Raw genomic sequence first — 21,137 nt, 5'->3', positions numbered from 1 at the left:
AGTGGTAAGGATTTTTGACTCTCATGTGCAACCTTGCTGCATTTTGCAAGAGATTTTCAATTTCAGACTTCATTTTCCGCCCTCTGTAACAGAATCAAAAAATTTCTCGGAATTTTTGCTGTTAACTGAGACCAACTATTCTTTCTCTATTAGCGATAGAAAATTTAATTTTTCTTGTTAATTTCATCGTTTGTGACACGCCATCGTCACTGTAAATAAAACCATCAATTGTCAAAAACTTGCCAACCCTGTCTGATTATATTTTTCAAAGTGCTTAAAAATATTTTTTGAGTGCTTGAAAATTGCTTATTTTTTGTTGAAAAATTTGGCTACGCATCCCGTTACAGAGCCACTTTAGATTTGTTAGTTGGCTTGCTCGAAATATAATACCATCATTTTTGTTTTGTTTGGTAGTTAATTGATATAGTAATACAGCTGATTAAAAAAATAGTTCATACTTTTTTAGAATTTTATATAAAAGAGTGTGAAACTATTGAATTTTAGTTTTGCAAATTGAAACACTTTTCTTAAAGAGGTAAAAGTTAATTAACCTTTAAAATTTGAATGAACTTGCTTTGCGCTGTAGTTTATTGTGTAGGTATCAGCCAAATGTAGTTTCTAGTATCCATTATTTATATAGGTTAAAATTTTACTTGACAATGGCATAAAATATAATCTATATCAAGTTTTAATATGTAAATTAATCTTTTTATTTCAGAAAAGAGAATAGTAAAGAAATTACCACAACATATCGCGTTTATAAATAAATATGTTAACTTATTCAAACCACAATATTAAAAAAATTAGATGAACAAAATACGAATAATAAATAATTTGATAGATTGAACTGGATTAATAACGAAGCTGCCATTTTGTACAATTTTAAGCAGGTTTTACTGGTTTTGAGTATCCATGATGAATTGTGAGTTTCTATTATTTCGTTTTAACTATGATTTCTTTCGTTCTTCTCACTGTGAAGACTTTTTCTGAGACTTTGTTTTATTATTATATTTTACCTGTAATTAATGTGCTGTAAGTTCGAAGTATCTTTGCTCAGGTATCTTTATACTGGAAAAAAATTTTTTTTTTCTGTAACTAGTTGAACGTTTCATGTGTGTAAAGAAATCTATACATTTTTCTATGCAAAAATACATTTGAATTTTATTGTGCTAATGATTATGTATGAATTTTTATTTAGACATATTTTATTAAAATCATATTATACAAGTATATGATATAATGATAATTTACAGTAATCTTTTAACAAGAATCGACACTTATAGTTTATTTTATGTACCTTGTGAAATTATAAAAAATATATGAATGTACATTGGTCTGTATTTTTATCTATATTGATGTATTTATACTATTAAATTTTTATCTACTGTTTTGATCCTTTTGTTGCTTTGAGAATTGTGATTTTTAAATTGGTAGACATAAATATATTTAATAAGTTTAAAATAGTATGCATAAGCTTATTTACTAACTTTAAAATAGTAAACATGTTTAAGTAAATAATCCCAAGAAACTGAAGGATAAAGATAAATTTGATTAAAAAATTGGCTTCAAAACATACAAAAAGGTAATACATTTAAGTTTGAATTATTCATTTATTAATTATATAGATCATTTTTAGTTTCTTCTGCATCCTTTAAGAAGTAGGTTACACCTGCAGGGATGAGAGTGGACAGAAAGTAAAAAAGAGGAAATCCAAAAATGAATATATATATATATACAAAAATTTGACAAAAAAAGTGTGATTTTTAAATTTGTAAACCATGTGATTATAAATCCCGATTATTAATTTTAAAATTGCATGAATATGAATCCCGATAATGAAACTCTATATTGCATTTTAAAAAATAAAATAAAATTTTTATTTAACGGAAAAATACAATTAGTAATTTTTAGATATCGTAAAATATGAATCACGATGCATAATTTTTCAATCGCGTAATTACAAATCACAATGTCTAATTTTTACAGCACGTATTAATACGAAAATCGTTGTTTGATATTACAACCGCTAAAATGAATTGCGACAATGGATTTTAAGCTCGCGTGAATACGAATCGCTACATAATGTTTTAAGAGTAAATATAAATCGCGATATTGGATTTTAAAATCTTGTAAATAAGAATTGCAATGCACGATATTTAAATCGCCTGAATAGGAATCGAAACGTTCAACTTTTAAATCAGGTAAATACGAAAATCGATGTTTGATAGTAAAATCGCGTGAATAAGAATCGAGATTTTTGCAGTCTGGACTTGGGATTTCTAAAAGGCTTGTTTTTGTTTAGACAAAATAAATTACAAGATTAATTGTGAATGAGCAAATAAATATTTTCACAGCAAATCCACCTCTTTTTTTATTTTCGTCTGAATTGCGAAAATACGAGCTATCAGGCGGGCGAATAAAAATACGGAAAATCTTATTTTCTGTGCGTAAAAACGGAGAAAATAGCTAAAATACGGAAGGGTTAGCAGCTAGGGCGTAGTTTGATTTTTCTGTTTATCTTTGAAAATCGTAAATGTATATAATTATTTTATTTCAACGACTGAATTTTGCACACAAAAAAACGAAACTTTTAGAGAATCTGAGTTTTTGATGAAAAAGGCTGAAATTCGAGAGGCAAAAGCGAAAAAATCTCATCCCTGTATAAAGGTCAACCAGTTTTATCCCAGATGATTTTAAGAGAAACTTCAATACTTTCGCTCCGCGAAAAATTAAATTCGTCATTAAATATTTTAACTTGTTCAAAAAAAAAATTCAGCGACAATTAGCGAGAAAAATCTGAAAAAAAAAAACAGAAATCCGCAAAAAAATCTGAACCCTGCTGAAGTCTTAAATATAGTAGGAAATTGTATAAACGTCTTTTCGTAAACACTTTACAAAGTAACTCTATTCGCACACACACAAAATTACGTATCATAAATTATCAGTTTTTATTTATTAAGAAATCAATATTCAAGAAAAATGAGTACAAAAATATTTTTGTTTTGGGAATATTTCACACACCATTGATTGTGATGTTTCTTTTCTCAATTCTTTTCATTAGACTTGTATCGGAAAAAGCAGCTCCAGGTGTCAATACGCCACCACTAATTGAGAAGGGGAAAAAAATCAATCATGATTAACACCAATACAAAAATAATCTTGCTTTCTGTAGATAAGACTTAAAATGATTAAGACTTCCTATAACACTGTACACCTATAATCCTAACTGGTATGTGTAACAAACTTGAATATAAAAAACAGTGATGTAATTAAATGTTAATTTTTCCCAGTAATTTAATTCTTTTATATGTATTTTATAAATAATATATATTCTTTGGGCAATAAATTTGAATTTTATACAGTATTCCTTTAATTTTTTTCTTTTTTGAAGAGATGGATAATATGAAATTTATTTAATTTAAAGTATTTTTTTAAAGAAACTAAAGAAGATAGCTTTAATTTAGAATTAGTTAAATTTTACATGTTATATTTAATGTGGCTCATGCTTATGATTTTAACAACATTGGATCAATTGTCGCTTTACTGGCGCGAACCCTAATTATTATAGTATAGTAATTTATGTTATTACAAAGTCAGTCTAAGGCCTTACGAGCACAACCATTTTTCTTCTGATCACTGGTTACATGTCAATACAGATATTTCATTTTCTGACTTTTAGCAGGAAGGTGGAATTTTTTGTGAAAAGTTTTGCTTTAATCTCCCAGTTGGAAATTTCATGAATCATTTTGATGGAGTGTTAACAGCCAGTTCTTGTAACAATTAAACAACTTTACATTCAATGACTCTTTACAAAGAGCAATTAATCTTTTTTGACTATTTCTGCATTACAGGCTCTTTCCTCTAATAAAGAGACAAAGAATTTTGTGTCTTGAGGTGCAGGTTTTAGCATGGGAATTCCTGTAATGAAGCGTGCTTTCAGTGGATTCCCACACACTGTGGCATTGCAGATAATATAAAGGCTGGCTACCTTGCCACACAATAAATTTTTGGTTCCTCAAATCTTCTGGGAGTTTGGGATTCCATTCAGCAAAGTTGGAAATGGATTTGATTTCCAAGGGCTTCTTCATGAAACAACTTTGCATCTTTTGAGGGAAACATTGGAATGTACTCTTCTCTAAACCACACCTCATGTAGAAATTAGAATTTTAGAAGTTTTAACAGAAACCAAATGCTTGCCTCAAACAGATATTTGAGTATAGATAAATAATGATTTGGGTATTTTTGAAAAAAGTAATTAGGCTATGAATGTATTTTAGCTTTTCAGCTTTTAGACTGAAACTTTCTTTAAACATTATTGACTCTCCTACATGTTCTCTCTTTATATAATTGACCAGGATAAAACTGCTTTGCATTTGGACATGTGCTCTGCCTTCATCTACTTATGTAAAGTTATGTTAGAGAGCCTGTGATCTGAAAACCTAGTGGCCTAACAACTGGCATTCTATAATAAAAATTTATATTGTTATTTTAGTACTTAACTATTTTTTTATTATTACTGTATAATTTGGACATTATACTGGGTTTAAAATTTTTAAGTTGGATTGTGTGATTGGAGAAGTTTTCACCAATAAACTAGCTGGCTATCACATTAGTTAGACCCTTTTTTAAAAGGGCAGGAGAATACTGTCGACGCTCAGGTAAATATGTACTCGCTCAATAAACAGAAAGAAGTGGACTGTAGGTTTGCACAATATGTATTTATTAATATTTGGAAGAGAGCTTTTTGTATCTCTTTACGGTTTTCCTTCCACACACACACACACTCACTCCCTCTCTATGTTACATGTTTTTTTAGATGGCGCTGCAAATCCGTGCGGATACAAATACTATGCAATGCTGAAAGAATTATATATTAAATCTAATCATTAAAGAGAGCTTATATCTAGTATGCAATCAGTTAAAACCTTTCCCACAAAAGAAGTAATGATATTGATTTAATCATTTCAGAAAATGTGATGATGTGGTAATTAGTGAAATAGGAACTCATCTGAAACCACATAACTAGCATCTATTAATATTTAAATATATTGTCCAGGAAGATACAAAAACCCTCTTCAAGGTCAAATCACGCTTCTTCTAAACCTAGCAGAAATCATGTAGACACCATTGTTGAGGGCCTGGCCCCTATTTCACATTCAATAAAATAGTAACATTATACCTCAGTTTTTGTATTTTTAAAGCACCACTTTGGATTTATGACTACCTTTTAAATTCAAAATACGTTAAAACCTTAACATATAAAGTGAAGATGACACTCTAAGTATTGAAACTCTTATACTTTATGTAGGGATACTAATTTCCTTAAATTAATTTCTGGTTCACTGCATTTCAGAATTTTTAAAACACAGAAAATTCTAATGAATGGTAAAATTATGGGCAAATTTTAATACAAATCTTAATAATAAAACTTCTTAAAATATCAAGCCTGTTCATACACTGTCTCATTAATACAACGTAAGCAATAGTGTAAGTTTTTTGAATTCTGCCCAGGTTTTATTGTTTACACTCAGTTCTCTATTCATAATACTTGAAACAAACAAACAAAAATTTGCCCATTTTCTTCAATAAAATAAATAAATAATATTAATAATAAGTGTAAAAAAGTCTCCCCAACATTTTAATGAGATAAACAACTAAAATTATTACCTTGGAGGCAATTTATCCTTTTCTTGAAGCACCACTAAAGCTGAATTTACAACCAAAATAGCTGTGGCTATGTAACCAGAATCTGTATAAGAGAAAAGTAAGTTCAAATAACCTTATATAATGCCTTTTTTTTCTAATAAGGTTAAATATTTTTGGGATTGAGGCAGATTTATAAAAAGAAAACAATTAAGCCAAAACAAAATTAAGCTGATAAAATACTAATATTTTTAATATAATAATTACAACATGGAAACTGAAGCTGATTTAAGTAATCAAATCGTTCAATTTTCACTGATTCCATTGAAAATCCATGATCGTTTTTTGGCAGACTTTTTTACGAATTTTTCGTTTTTTCCCCCAATATTGCTATGAAACTTAAAATTTGAATTGCACATTTGACACAACATGAAATCATCAAATGCTTTTTGATGCGGCAATATCACGGTTTTTACAATCAAATTTTCGGTATTAATGCTGATTTATTTCATACGATGTTATTACAGCATGCAAAATTAAAATTGCACATTGGATTAATCACTTTTCGCTGCTCCCACCGATTCCATGGTAAATCCAAGTGGTGATTCGATTGTTTTTCTAGCTATTGATTTTCAAAACAGTTTCATTTTTAAATTCTAGCATTTTTTATGTGTCATTTTTTATAATCCTAATATTTTTAATAAGTTATTATTACAACATGTGAAATTCGAATAACGCATTTGAATCTTAACTTTTTAAAGTAGTCCTTTCATACTTTTTTTTTAAATCAATTTTTCGGCAGATATTGTAACTGATTTCTGTTAGGTTTATAAAATCCTGATAATTTAAATATAAATAGCAAGTTTTAAATCATGCATTTGAATACACTTAATGGCATGTCCGTTTCACTGTCAATCCATGGCATGTTTGTTTAGTTATCAATTCACGTCATTTTGATGTAGATTTCTTTTTCTGCAGTTATTCTCATATAGTATCCAAATTTAAGCGGAATGAAGTTGTTTATCTGAATAATCAAATTCATGTAATGAAATATTGTCTAAAAAGTATGAGCACTAAATTTAATTTTAAGAGACTTTGAGTTACTGTACACATGCAAATTTATCATGGAAAAGAAGAATTGAGATTTAGTTCAGACAGATAATTCTTTTATTTGTGCCAATAAAAAGCTTTACTTAAGTGAGGGGTGGCAGCTGTTTGGGCGACTTTGAGGAAGAAATGATTTATAATAAATGATCCATATTTTAAAATGATTGCATTCAATAGTTAATTTTGCATTTCAGAAAAGATATTTTAATTGTAATATAAAAATAAATTAGATGCAAACGATTTATAAGTTAACCATTTATAGCTTATTTAATGGAATCGGCTTAATGAGATAAATAATCGCACTTTTCTAATTTTCAGCACAACCTGTCCTAATTTTAAATTTGTTTATCTTCAATCAAGAGAAGCAATAGTACTGAACTCAAAAGTTTATTTTTCAACCAATTTTTATAAGAATTCAGTAAATACTTTTTTTATATATGTAATAAATGAAAACAATAATAAAAAGATCCGCAAAATTCTCAAAAATATGATTTTATTTTAAATAGTTTTTATTTAGTTTAGTTTTTTCAGTAAATATTTTTTTTATATATGTAATAAATGAAAACAATAATAAAAAGATCTGCAAAATTCTCAAAAATATGATTTTATTTTAAATAGTTTTTATTTAGTTAGTTTATATTTAGTTTAGTTAATTAATAGTTTTTATTTAGTTTAGTTTTTATCTAGTTTTTATTTTCACCATGTGAGTAAATGTCATTAACACTTCATCCCACCCTTTTTCAAATTGTATTTTTCTAACAGTCTTGGTCAGCGGCATTTAGCCTGGAAGCGGGTATTTATCCATCCTTAATGTAAGTTATTTAAAAGCGAATAACTTTCAAAAGCCGAACTCTTGTTTTGTTAAGCTACTCAATAGTAAGCTAACCAGAAAAACTGGTAATTAAAGTTGAGATATTTGTAACATTCTACAGCTTCATGACCTGTAATTGATTTTCAAAGAATAGAAAATAAGTAATCACCTGGACTACTTAAAACAGCAGTAACTGTCTTGTTTGGGGGTGAAGTATGCTTGTCAGGCAGCTTTTCCCTCCATCCTTTGGCTTTGATCGTCACACTGAAGCTTCCACCCACATTCTATGAAGAATTTATAAGAACAATTTTCGTTATAAGACAAGATAAGTACAAATGAATAACTGGATTTGAAACAAATATTTTTGAACACCTACTACAATATGTGATACACAATATTTAAGTAAAATATAGCAAGAATTTTGTCCCCTTCCACACTATCATTAGTGAAACAGCTTATCACTGAATCAGCAAAGAATAACATTTTCTAAAAGGTCAAAACAACTTTTTTTATGAAATTTTTTTTTCTAAGAAATAGTTTTCATCACAAACAAAGGAAAGGGTAATACTTTGTGCTATGTAGACTAAAGCAAAAATCCACATGTATAAAGCACAAGTACATAAAATTGACACACTATAGTTTCAGTTCTATAAACAAGAGCCTTCCTCAGTGTCTAAATGTTAAATGAAGGAAGAGAAGTAAAAAAAAAAGAAGAACACGTTTAGTTACACGAAAGTATTTTAACCAATAGGGACAAAGGAGCAAGTAAATAACAATGGGGAGATAAGAAACAGGTTTGAAGCAATTTTTCAGGAGCCCAGGGTGCAACAGATTAAATTAAAATAGAGTTCCAAATTTTGGGAAAGGGGGGAAGACTTGAATTTTACAAGTTCAGAAGGTAAAGTGCAGTATTGTGCTGAATAATTTTAATAGTAAAAAAAATCAAACCTGTGATTTGAATTCCAATTGTGTAGAGTGATAGAAGATCGGTTAATGTCTTTATTTCGGATGTATCTTTAATGTTCTTTAAGTTAAAGGTTACATTTTTGTTCAATATACGCAAGACCACAGTGGGACAAAATTTAATAAATACCTCAGCTATTAATACCAGCAATAGGGTTTTTAAAATTGGTGAAATTTAGTTCTACAGGGGAAAAAATGACTTTAAACTAAAATTTATTAAAAATCTTAGAGATTTGAATACTGGTTTTCGGATAATAAGGTAAAACAGTCAAACAATTAAAGTTCGATTTGGAGAGTTTGATGGATTGAGAGGTTAATTTTCTATTAGTGGAATCAATAATATTAGAAGAAAAACCATGGTCTACAGTGATAGCTTCGACAAAAAACAGCTCTTCATTGAGGAGGTAACTATTTGAAAAAAATTTTAGAAGCACGTCAAGTGTGCCTAAGGCAGCTAACTTTTGGTTGGAGGGATCAGATGAGAGATTATGAAGGAAGAGTGAAACCGTAAATGGATTTTGATAAACAATAGTGAGAAATTTATTGGAATTACGAGCAATAAGAATGTCTAAGAAAGGTAAACAGTTATTACAGAGAATAAGTATGCATGTTTCCTGTTAATAAGTATGAAAAAAATCTGTATAATATGCACGTAAGGACCTATAGAAATCATAGCATTGAGAACATGATCTATGTCAGCATTCATTCTTCATCAATGCAAAACAATCGTCGACATATCATCTATAAAAAAGGAGCTTTAATAAATCAAAGAATTTCTCTTCAAAATAGTGCATAAACAGGTCATTTAAAAAAGGGTCTAAGAGGATTACCCATAGATAAGCCATAAATCATCCGATAAAATTTACCATTAAAAAGAGAAATTGGGCTGTTCTAAACCAATGCGAGTAAGATTTACTAATTTTTCAACTTCGCGTAAGTAGAATTCTTGTTATCTTATTTTAAGGCAATTAAGGTCACTATTAACAGGAACGTTAGTGAATAAAGATTTTACATCAAAAGAGACCATTTTGTTATCGTTACGTTTGAAGCTCATTAACAAAATCGTATGAGTTTCTGACATACCAAAAAGTGGGGACAAAATTGAAAAAGCTAATTTATAAGAGGCAGTGCCAATATTAGAAACAATTAGTCTCTAAAAGGAGTGCCAACCTTATGAACTTTAAGAAAAGCATAAAATCTCACAGTGTAAATTAGTAGGTGTAAGAGAATAGATTAGGAATAATTACTGAAGATTAGATGATTAGGAATAATTACTGAAAATTCAACGGCAAATTTTATTTTATGCAACTTATTAACACTTGAATCTTTAGGTAGCAATCTATAAGGACCTTCATCAATTAACTTTTTTAACTCTGTCTCGAACTACAATTTGACCCCCTTTATCAGTTTTAGTAATAACAGTGTCAGAGTTAGACTTCAAAAATTTTAATTAAGAAAAAGCAATTATACTAAGATTATTGGTGTACTGTCTAGAATTTAATTAAACAGTACAAGCAATCAAATATTGAACTGAATCTTTTTGAGGATAGCTGAGAACACAACTCAGTGTTTCCAAGTTTTTGGAAGTCCACCCTGGGGTTGCCGCCAAATCCCACTCACACCAGTTTCTTATCTCCCCACTGTTATTTCCTTCTTCAAACTTACTTTGTCCCTATTGGTTGACCCACTTTACATGTGTTTTGTAAATTCTTCATTCTACATTTAGACACTGAGGAAGGTTCTTGCTTATAGAACTGAAACAATACTATGACAATTTTTTGTACTTTCAAATAGTTTTTATAATTTGAATTTTTTCTCTTGTCCTAATTGTTTTATTATTATTTTAATAAGACATGATTTAACAAAACTATTTTTAACAGCATGATTAGAACTCTAAGTAGTAATAGAATTAGAAGGCATACAATACAAACCCGGTTTTTACTTGGATTTCTGCTAAACGTGCCAAGAGAAAAAACTTCTGGAAACTAAAAAGAATTCAAAATTATTTTTACATGGAAATGATTCAATGATATATAAAACATTTAAAATCAATTTTTAACCAAAAGGTATATACAAGGTGGTTCCACTTTGCGCATTAAAACTGTGAAAATGGGACCAAAATAAGCATATTTCATAAAAGAATGCAAATGAAGTATGAGCGAAAATAATGTGTTGGATCGGTAAAGAGAACTGTTGCTTTCTACAGAGATGATACAGCAAGACAGAAAATGTCATAGCAGAAATAGCATTTTATTTGAGGTAAAATAATTGATTTATCTCAGTAAAAATATTATGTTTTCTCAAAGGACTAGCTTCAGGTACAATTGATCCAATTACACACAGTTTTATATTTGGTAGATAAATTCAACTATTAGATATTAAATGATTGCAATTCATTAATTTTCAGATGTATATACAAGAGAGAAAGTACATTTGGAAAGTTCAAAATTAATAAGTTTTGAATCAAAGATTGAGATTGCACTAAAATAAATAATGTTAGATAAGTATGTGCTTATCTACAAATTAAGCAAAAATATCTTTACATCTTTTAAATAAACGAATATTATTTCAACTGATATTTAATGATTTTATCACAAAATATTTAAAAAAACTGAAAAATAAAAAATAATTATCAACATTTACAGGGATAATTGTAGCTTTAAAAAAGATATCTGAAATTTCAGCAGGAAATAAGTATATGTAGGAGACATATATTTAGGTGGTAAAAAGAAATCCATTATTTTTTCGGTAGATGGCTGCAGTGATTGATATCTTGTAAAGTATCAATCAAAAAATTTTCAGATTTATGCTCGTTGGAAAGGTGTCATTTTGCACTAAATAAATTATTTTGCTGTTTTTTGTTTGGTCCATTCAGTTGTGAGTTACAGAGTGTCGAAAATGGAAGTCAACAAAGAGAAAATTCAGTGTATCTCAAAATTTTTCTTTAATAAAAGTGAGAATGCAAGCCAGACGACAGACGTTGTGAATGGTACTTATAGTCCCAATACTGTAACAGCCAATCACATGCGATTTTGGTTTGGTCAATTCCATTTAGATTTTTTTATGTTGCGGATGCACAGGTAGGCTTGTCATCGAAAATGTTGATAAAATCTCAACATATTACAGGGTTCCCATTCTTTCAACAAAGCAAAAATTATGTACTTTTTTGAAAAATTAAGGACTTTAAAAATGATTGTTTATCATCGAATATACATATGCCACCAGTGACAGTGCAAATCATTTACCTTCCCAAAAAAATAAAAACAATTTTATTAAAATAACAGTACTGATATAATTGTATTAATTAACAGGGCTCGCCAAAGAATTATCAGGCAATTTTCGCAAATCCGGATCAGGTTTTTTTTAAAAAAAAAAAAAAAAAAAAAAAAAAATTTCAGATTGTTAAAAGTTAACGTCATTCAGACTGTAAAAGTTAACGTAAGAAACTAATCTGCATTCCACTTTTAATGATTTCATTGAAATTGAATAGTAAAATTGTAATTGTAATTAAGTGCAGAAATTAAGATTCGCAATTTTTTTCATGTACATTAAAAAAAAAGAGTAAATAAAGAAATTTGTCAAAAACATTGAAAAAAATTATTTCAACAAGTTTTTATATTTTGCTACTAGACCAGAAAATGTGTTATATTTAATTTTATGACAAACTTTAGAAAAATCATTTCAGCCAAACCTGTTATTAGGAATAAACTTTACATAATGTAACTAAACATTTTGGCAAAACGCAAATGAGAATTGAACAAAAATTAAAAACAGTATATTAAGTTGCAATGTTAAGTGAATAAAATGATTATTAAAATCTAAGGATCTTTTAATTGAATAGATTTTATGTAGCAATCTGCTTATTCCTCAGAAATAAAAATAGCGTAACAATCTAAAACTTTAAAAAATATTTTACATTGCAACAAAACAAATTATAAATAGGTACCAAATGTTTAACTTTCTTGTTAGAAGCAAATCACGCTTTCTTATTTAGTACTCAGGGAAAAAAAATTATTTCATCAAAAACCCAATAAACCCCAGGTTTTTGATGAAAAACCTAGGTGGGCTGGGATTTTTCAAATCCTGTTCTTTACAAATCTGTTTAAGTTTTAGTACAATCATGAATTTTCAAAAATGTTATGCCTTCAATAAATTTACAGTTACTTATTACACACTGAAATATCATACAAATTTATTTAATTCTTCTAGATTTTAGGAAATAGTTTTCGTTATGGATTCTAGTTCAAAAATGTTTTCTGATGTTTCGTTTCTTAGCGTTTTACTTAATTCCTATAAGCAGATGTGTTAACAGTAGAACTCAATTTATTGAATTCTGTCAATTTTGAAAGTTAGTGGGGGTCTTCTACTTAGGTACATTAAAACTGCCCCCTCCAAAAAAAGCACTAACTCTTCCATGCCAGTATTTGCCTTGTCGACACTATTCTTTTCTTTCAGAATGCTTCACTCTTCTCATAGAGTATCATTCTAGGCAAAGGGTAGAATATATTAATGAAAGGACATGCTTTCTTCCCCTTGCTTGTAGACCCCCCCCCAGACACACACATTAATTTTTGTTTCTCTAAAATAGAATTAGACCATGCTTCACCCTCGATGCATTCTAAGTGATAAAAGAAGGACATTTTGTTGTAAAAAATTGAAATGAAAAATTGTTCCGATCAACCACAGTGATGTTAAAAAATTAAGAACTTTTAAAAACCTTTAACCAAAATTAAGTACTTTTAAGGGCCCTTATTTTCCAAAATAAAAATTAAGCAGTTTTTAAGGACCATGGGAATCCTGTGCTAGCAGTCGTAGCATCAGCCAGTAGATAAAGAATGACCCTAAAAGCTGGATTCAAAAAGTAAGAGTAAAAGTGAAGGTATTTGAGATGAAATATTAAAAGAAAAAATTGGTTCAGACATACGTCTCATACGGAGTTTTGAATGACAGTCAACAACATAGGAACAATGTTTTATGTTTGTTATTCCTTATTATTGCCATGCAAGTTGCTTGGTTTGTTTTCTATATTCCAAATTAGAACAGCATTAACACTTAGTTTGTTCATCAGGTGAGTGTGAGAATCATCTATATCAGTTCAATCATCTATAACATATCACCTATATATCAGTTTTATTTTGATTTCACCTAACAAGTTCTGATTGTGAGTATAAATGTATTATGTATATTTATTGATTTTTGTTGAAATGAGGAACTCAAATGGAATGAAATATGATCGATTGATTTAAAGGTTAAGCTACTAAAATATGTTTTCCTTTAGAGATTAGTAAGTAATTTAACTAAAAATATTAATATTGCTTGAATTAAAAGAAATACTTTTTGTTTATTTTTTAAGCTTTTTTTTTATTATTTGCGCAATTTCAGTCTTTTGCATCATTTATATATTAAATTTTTTATGTTTAGAATCTGCGTAATTTTCAAAATTTCCCGCGAATTTCGGGACTTTTTCCCCTTGACAANTATATACATATATATAAAATATTTTAAGAAGGGGCGCCGATAGGGAGGTTTGCCATAGGCGCCATTTTCTCTAGATACGCCTCTGGCCCTAACCATAGTCAATTAAAATACGAAGATGTCAGCTTTAAACTGCAAATCTTTCAATACTTCAAATTTTAAAATCCACATTTATATTAATTGGAAATGGGATGTTCTAAAGGCACAAAATTCAGAAATATCAGGACAACTACAAACTCTAAAACAGTGAATGAAATAGGGAAACACAGAGAAACAGAAGTAAACTACAAGCAAGTGACAAGGAAAATAGGGGACGTAAAACATAACTGATCGGGGACGTAAAACAAGTTTAAACAAGATAATCAACCAGTTAGAAAAGTGTGGTGGAGATAAGATAAAATTTCAAAGTGTTACAATATGCATAAATTAAAAAAAAAAATTCCAAAATATAAAGAAAAAATGGAGAGCTAAAAAGGCCGTTATTAAAATTTTTCAAAATATGAAATGAATCATTTTTTAATCTTTTCTCCCTTCTTTTGATTGTTTAACTTGTTACTCTCCCTTATGGGTCAAAACGGCTTATCTTTGCATCTCTGTGTTTCCATGTGTATGCATTAAATAAAAAAGGAATACTCAACCCTTTCCAGCAAATAACATCCCATAGAGAATTTAGTCATGAGCATAAAAATTGCACCCATTAATAATGTGATGAGTGCATACAATAAGGAATGACACTTCATGTAGCACTGAACTTGAACCTAATTGAAAAATAAAATAATACTTATTACTTTTGAAAGCTGTTTAAATAGTTTTTCCATTAATAAATTAAGTCTTTTTTTCTACTTTATTTAATCATCTGGCAAATGAATAATACAAATAAAATGATACTCATTTTATATTTTATTTTATAATTGTCCTCGGACAGCTGACCCAATTTTTTTGGTTTATGACAACTGATGTTCGACTCCGTAGCCTTGTCATNATAAATTAAGTCTTTTTTTCTACTTTATTTAATCATCTGGCAAATGAATAATACAAATAAAATGATACTCATTTTATATTTTATTTTATAATTGTCCTCGAACAGCTGACCCAATTTTTTTGGTTTACGACAACTGATGTTAGACTCCGTAGCCTTGTTATTTTGAACCCAATCCAGAAGACAAGGAAACTCCTGGATCAAGTATTGGGAGCAATTTGCCTTCGTGGAGGACTCTTTGATGGAACTAACCCGCACTTGCAACACATAGAGGGGAAAACCACAAAAACCTCCTATGGTTAGCCAGACAGAAAGGGGCCTCTGACCCATGATTCGTCTACCACTGAACATATTTTACGCCAGCACTGTGATCGATGCAAGCCAGTTGCGGAATTCGTATCGACCAGCCATCACTGGGATTCAAACCCAGTTCACCTCATTAGGAAGGCGAATGCTCTATCCCTTAAGCCGTCATGGCTCAATGATACTAATTATTGTGAATAACAATCATTGGTAAGCTTTCTAATCTAGGCATAGCTCAAAACCAGTCTTTAAGAAAATGAACACAGCAAAATTGCGCCATTTCAAAGTTCAACTCAAGTTTAATAACTAAATGAGAAGTTTCATATTTACTTCTTAAAATACTAAACATAATCATTATGGGGTAAATTCCTGGACTTCGGGGTCAAAGTGGCTGGTTCTATTAATTACAGATATCTCTTGGTGTTTTGAATACTAAACAATTAATTGGTTTTAAAAATTCTATATTAATGCCATTATAATAAATTTATAGGAACCGTATCAACCTCTTAAAAAGAGCTGATGGCTTTTATGTAATAATTTTTTCAAAAATGTGATTAAAGCAAATGGAAGACACCACAATTAGGAATTTATTATGATCCATTATTTTATTCTCCGCAAAAAAGAAAAAAATTTCATAAGTGAAATTTTATGTATTTGCAACTACGTATCAAAAACGTATTTGCAGCAGTGTCCATTTTCTTAAATACTCATTTGGAGCAGCATCCACTATCTTAAACAGGCATTCCAAGCTATATTTAGAATAAAAAGCTCGCTGACTAACAACCCTATGCATGTGCAAAATATTTAATAAAACACAACGCATTCAGATAAAAATAAAAACATGTGTAGAATAGATTTTGATTTTTTAAGTTGAAACCGATTTTACTTTGATTTTTTACAACATTAGGACAACATTTGTTTTTAAGATATTACACAGACGTAGCCACTCGTGTATTTTTTAAATTAATAACACATTAAAAATTATATATACAACATACTTCCTAAATTATTAATATTCTATTTTGATTTTTTTAACTAAATAGTTCTTCGTAGGATTTTTAAATAAAGAAAAAACTAATTTTATAAATTCACATTTACATTCATCAGACTTATTTGATCCCTGGATTTCAGTAAAGCAAGTCAGCAATTTGTTTATCAGTAGGACAATATTTTACATTTATCAACTTTTTTTTATCAAATAAAATTGCACATCTGTATGTTAACTTTGTTTGTTTGTTCACACCACAATTTCTTTTCCAAACTTATCACTTTGTTCATCTATCTTTAAAGTTGAAGAAATTTAGTTTCTTGGCATTTCTTTCACTGGAGCTTTAATGGAGACTAATTCTCATCAACATTCTACAGTTGTAATATATTCAGCCTCTTATTGTTCTTATTATACAGTTGTTGTTCTTATTCTAGAGTTGCAATATATTCAGCTTCTTAATGTAGCAACTATAGATTGTTCCCTTGAATACCAACTTACTGGACCTCTACACAGAAATATTACATAGCCTAGAGTACTGCAAACTCAGAACCAAAATAAACAATTAATTTTTTCTAACCATCTTTTGAATGAACAATTCCATCTTCTACACTTCCTTCTAGGTATCTTATAAATTTTGCATCAAATACCATGGGCATTTTAAAAAATAACCAATTTCTTTGTGCGGAGTTGTATTAATAAATTTTTTTTTTTAAATTTAAAACAATGCTTGTGCGAAAAACAAATGGGTTATTTAAGCAAAATGAATGCATAAATTTTAATTCAGGGTGAGTAGCCAAAGTTTTCAACAAAAAATAAGCACTTTTCAAGCACTCAAAAAATATTTTTAAGCACTTTGAAATCATAATTAGACAGGGTTGGCAAGTTCTTGACATTTGATGGTTTTATTAGGTTTTATTTACAGTAACAAAGACGATGGGGCATCACAAACGATGAAATTAACAAGAGAAATGAAATTTTCTATCACTAATAGAGAAAAAAATTGACAATGTGTAGTTGGTCCCCGTAATCAGCAAAAATTTGAGAGATTTTTCGATTTTATTACAGAGGGCGGAAAATGAAGTCTAAAATTGAGAATCTCTCGCAAAATGCAGCAGGGTTGCACATGAGAGTCAAAAATCCCTACCACTGAACAGCTCAGTATACACAAGTGCAGACCCGCAAGTATTTCATAAAACATTTAAAACAAATGTTGTTTTCGTACACTAAAAGGCGGTACGCCGGAATTGCGAAAATGTTGAATAGGACAATGTTTTTTTTGCATAATTTGTGGCAAAAATTAACACGGTAAAGCAAAATATCACATTTTGGAAAAGGGAAAATTAAGCACTTTTTAAAAACACCCTTGGAAAAAAGCACCTTTAAGGGCTTTTAAAAAACGAAAATCGAAATAAGCACCTTTAAGCACCCCTTAAAAACGCTACGCACCTTGTCATTTATTAGTGAGGATTAGTTCAAATATTTATCATGTATCTAAATAATTTTTCAATAGTTTTTTTGGGGGGAGGGAATTTTTTGATCATTTCCACCAACAATTTAATTATGATTTTAAATATTATAATAGGACACATTTTTTTGAATTAGAGTAAACACTTTCTAATGTGCTTGATTCCCTACTGGTTCTATTGTAAACCCGTGTGTTTTTTTAAATCCTATTTTGAGTCATTTCCATGAATTTCAAAATTTTGATAAATGTAATATGTAATTGCTATGTGTAATTCTGAATTTGAAACATCACTTTTCTTGCATTTGGTTTGGGGCGATTGCATTGTAAACTCACATCTTCTTCAGCAGTTAAACACTTTTCCATATGGTTTCTTGAATTCCATTATTTTCATACCTTATAAGTTTTAACGCGACCCATCTAATGTCAACAGTATTTTTTTCAAAATTAGTAGCATTTTAGCTATTTTTTTTTAAGAAATAGTAGCAATAGTAGTGACCCTTTCATTTTCAAAATAAATAATCACATTTTCACTGCCAGTAGAGGCCTTTGTTACATCATTGGTTTAAGTCAATTTTTAAAGCTAGCATTTTTTTTAAGCAATGGCCTGCATACACAACCAAATTAAGAGTCACGCAAGATATCCATAGAGATCAGACCATGTCAGGAAGAGCACAAGAATCAAATTAATATAGACCTGAAAACAACCACTAGACACATGACAAGTCAACAAAAAAAGTAGCGACTTTTAAATAAACCAGTCACATTTATAACCCAGTCACATTTAAATAAACCAGTCACAATAAATCCATCGCTTTTTCTTCTTTTTTTATGTGGAGAGAGAGTTCCTCAACAATTCACATACTCAAAATTGTAAAGCATACATGAAAATATTTTGCCTCCCCAAACATTTTTAAATAAAGTTCTTCAAAGACAATGTGCTTTACTAAATTTCATAACATATTTATATTATTTTTGTTGAATAAACTTTTTATAGTCAAATATTATTTTTAATAGGAATTTTTAAGAAAATATAATTTAATCCAAGTAAAAAAAAGTTTCCAAAAAGTGGCTTTTTAATGAAAAGGACCTACTAAAGGCTACTAAGTTTTTAAAAGTCTACCAGCCACTGATTACTAACTGAAAATTTAAAATTTCATGTCTAAATTAATGTCTACAGTGCAAGGTTTGTTTATTGTTAAACCAGGAAAATAATTACCAATTGGATAGAAATTTTTAAATTACGCCAGAGAGTTAAGAAAGAAAATACATACAGAATGCGTCTTTACTTAATGGTGACACAAATTTAGCAATAAAAAAATTGAACTTACTGGTCTTTCATTTTTGAATTGAAAGTTATACATCTGAGTTCTTAACACAACAGATCTATCACTGCCGATAAAAGGTATGCACCATCCATTAACATCCTCACTTTTAAAGAGATAAAACCTAAAAACATCTTATTTGTGAATTAAACAAAACCATTCGTGTATACATTATAATACATTTTTATTTTAATATATAAATATAACAAAAAGAGAGCATTCTGAAAAAGGTTTGATCTAAAGATCAGATTTTCACATGCTAGATTTAATGTTAATAATTTGAGAAGCTAACTTTACACATGCTAGTTCATTAGTGCAGGTAATATTTTACAATAGAAAATAAGGCACAAAAACAAACTTTGTCTGAACAAACATGCCTTTTTTGACAAATTAGGTTTATTGACCCTCAAACAAGGGAAGGTAGTTACAATCTAAAAAAAATATAGAGAATTTTTGCCTTTGAAGGAGGTGGAACCAGGTTCAAATCCCAGCGATGACTGGTCGATTTGAATTCCGCAATGGGATCGCACCGACCACAACGCTGAGGCAAAAGATCCTCAGTGGTAGATGGATCATGGGTTGGAAATCTCTTGCTGCCAGGCTTAACATGCGAGGCTTTCGTGGTTTTTCTCTCCATATAACACAAACGCAAGTTAACTCCATCAAAAAGTCCTGCGCAAAGGCAAATTTTTCCCAATACTTGATCCAGGAGTTCCCTTTTCTTCGGGATTGGGTTCAAAATTATAAGATTACAGAATTGAACGTTAGTAGTCGTGAATAAAAATAAGGTCGGCCGTTCATTGACGGTTATAAAATCAAATAAAATCTAAAAGATATGATTCCAATAGTTTAGGCAGGAGAGTAGTGTTTGGTAGCTCTTAATGTTAATTTCACCTTTTTGTTGTATTTTGTTACATCTCAAGAACTCTTTAAATGAATCAAAAGATTTTCGCACACAATTGTAAAACTCGTTTATCGAAAGATAATTCTATTTCAAAATTATTTTTTTCATATTTATTGATTATTTAATAAAAGCTGAAAAAATTTGGAATTGTAATGTATACAAATTGTTACATCATTCGAAAGTAACTAATTTTATGTAACAAAATACAAAATTGATTGAATAGTATTTGAGTCATTCAATTTTAAAGAGTCATACATTTTGAAAATTGGTTGACAGGAGAACTATTCGACTAATTTCTATCAAATCTGTATTGTATTTAAAATTGCATACTATAAAATTGCAAGAAAATTTTATACCTTACAATTAAAATTTTTTTGGTTAACTCGTTAAAAATATATAACTCGTTAAAAAATAATAGATGTTGTTGTTGTTGACGTATGCCAGTTTAGGCAACAGCAACAACATCTATTTTTTTTTAACGAGTTATATTAATACAAGGTCCGGCTATTAATTTCCAGGACTGACGTAACTGTAGGAGAAAGAAAAGCCGGAAGATGGCGCTAATGATTGCATATTGAAGAGTGTTTTCTTGCGCATGTGCAGTGCAATCGGCGCCATTCTGAAGTGAGTGGTTCTCGTGGAAAGGCGCATTAAAACGGAGCTCTTAAATTCCTGTTGTCGAAGTGAAATGGAGCAAAGAATTAACATTAAATTTTGCTTCAAATTGGGCAAGACAGCTGCAGAAACCTACAAATTGTTAAAACAAGTTTATGGCAAGGAAGCATTATCTCGCTCAAGAACTTTTGAATGGTTTAAACGCTTTTGAACGCGAAAGCGTGGAAGATGATCCGCACACAGTTCGGCCGCAGTTCGCACGCAAGCCGGAAGCAATTGAAAAAGTTCGCGTCCACACATTGCGTTTGCCTGTGAGGCGATTCTTAGCTCAGCATGGTGTCGTTGAGTCGCAGCATCCACCATACTCGCCAGACCTAGCACACACTTTTTCCTGTTTCTTAAGCAGAAAAATTCACTGAAGGAAACAAGATTTCAGGATGTCGAAGCCTTCACGAAAACTGTAACGTCACTAATAAAGAGCATTCCAAAAGAGGACTTTAAAACTTCTTTCCGAAATTTGTACAGCCGAGCACAGACGTGTATTACGGCTAATGGGGATTAC

At 29.7% G+C, this 21,137-nt stretch overlaps 1 protein-coding gene across 4 annotated transcripts in view; it reads right to left on the bottom strand.

The window, feature by feature from the left end:
• The window catches only part of LOC107451465 (saccharopine dehydrogenase-like oxidoreductase), a 50,260-nt gene that overhangs the window by 7,620 nt on the left and 21,503 nt on the right, over positions 1-21,137 (bottom strand). For 2 of the 4 annotated variants that reach the window (XM_043044456.2, XM_071180750.1), the window contains 7 exons: positions 19,063-19,180; positions 14,638-14,757; positions 10,456-10,509; positions 7,731-7,845; positions 5,668-5,749; positions 3,022-3,104; positions 1,591-1,669 (listed from right to left, as the gene is read on the bottom strand). In XM_043044456.2, coding sequence (XP_042900390.1) covers positions 1,614-1,669; positions 3,022-3,104; positions 5,668-5,749; positions 7,731-7,845; positions 10,456-10,509; positions 14,638-14,757; positions 19,063-19,180 — 628 coding nt within the window. In that variant the 3' untranslated portion in view covers positions 1,591-1,613. Of the gene's footprint in view, positions 1-1,590; positions 1,670-3,021; positions 3,105-5,667; positions 5,750-7,730; positions 7,846-10,455; positions 10,510-14,637; positions 14,758-19,062; positions 19,181-21,137 lie in introns of those variants that run through there. The other 2 variants (XR_011636759.1, XM_043044457.2) reach the window with 1 other exon arrangement.

The sequence above is a fragment of the Parasteatoda tepidariorum genome, chromosome 5 (assembly GCF_043381705.1).
Source record: "Parasteatoda tepidariorum isolate YZ-2023 chromosome 5, CAS_Ptep_4.0, whole genome shotgun sequence".
NCBI classification, from domain to species: domain Eukaryota; kingdom Metazoa; phylum Arthropoda; class Arachnida; order Araneae; family Theridiidae; genus Parasteatoda; species Parasteatoda tepidariorum.
This window is presented reverse-complemented; position numbering and strand designations above follow the sequence as displayed.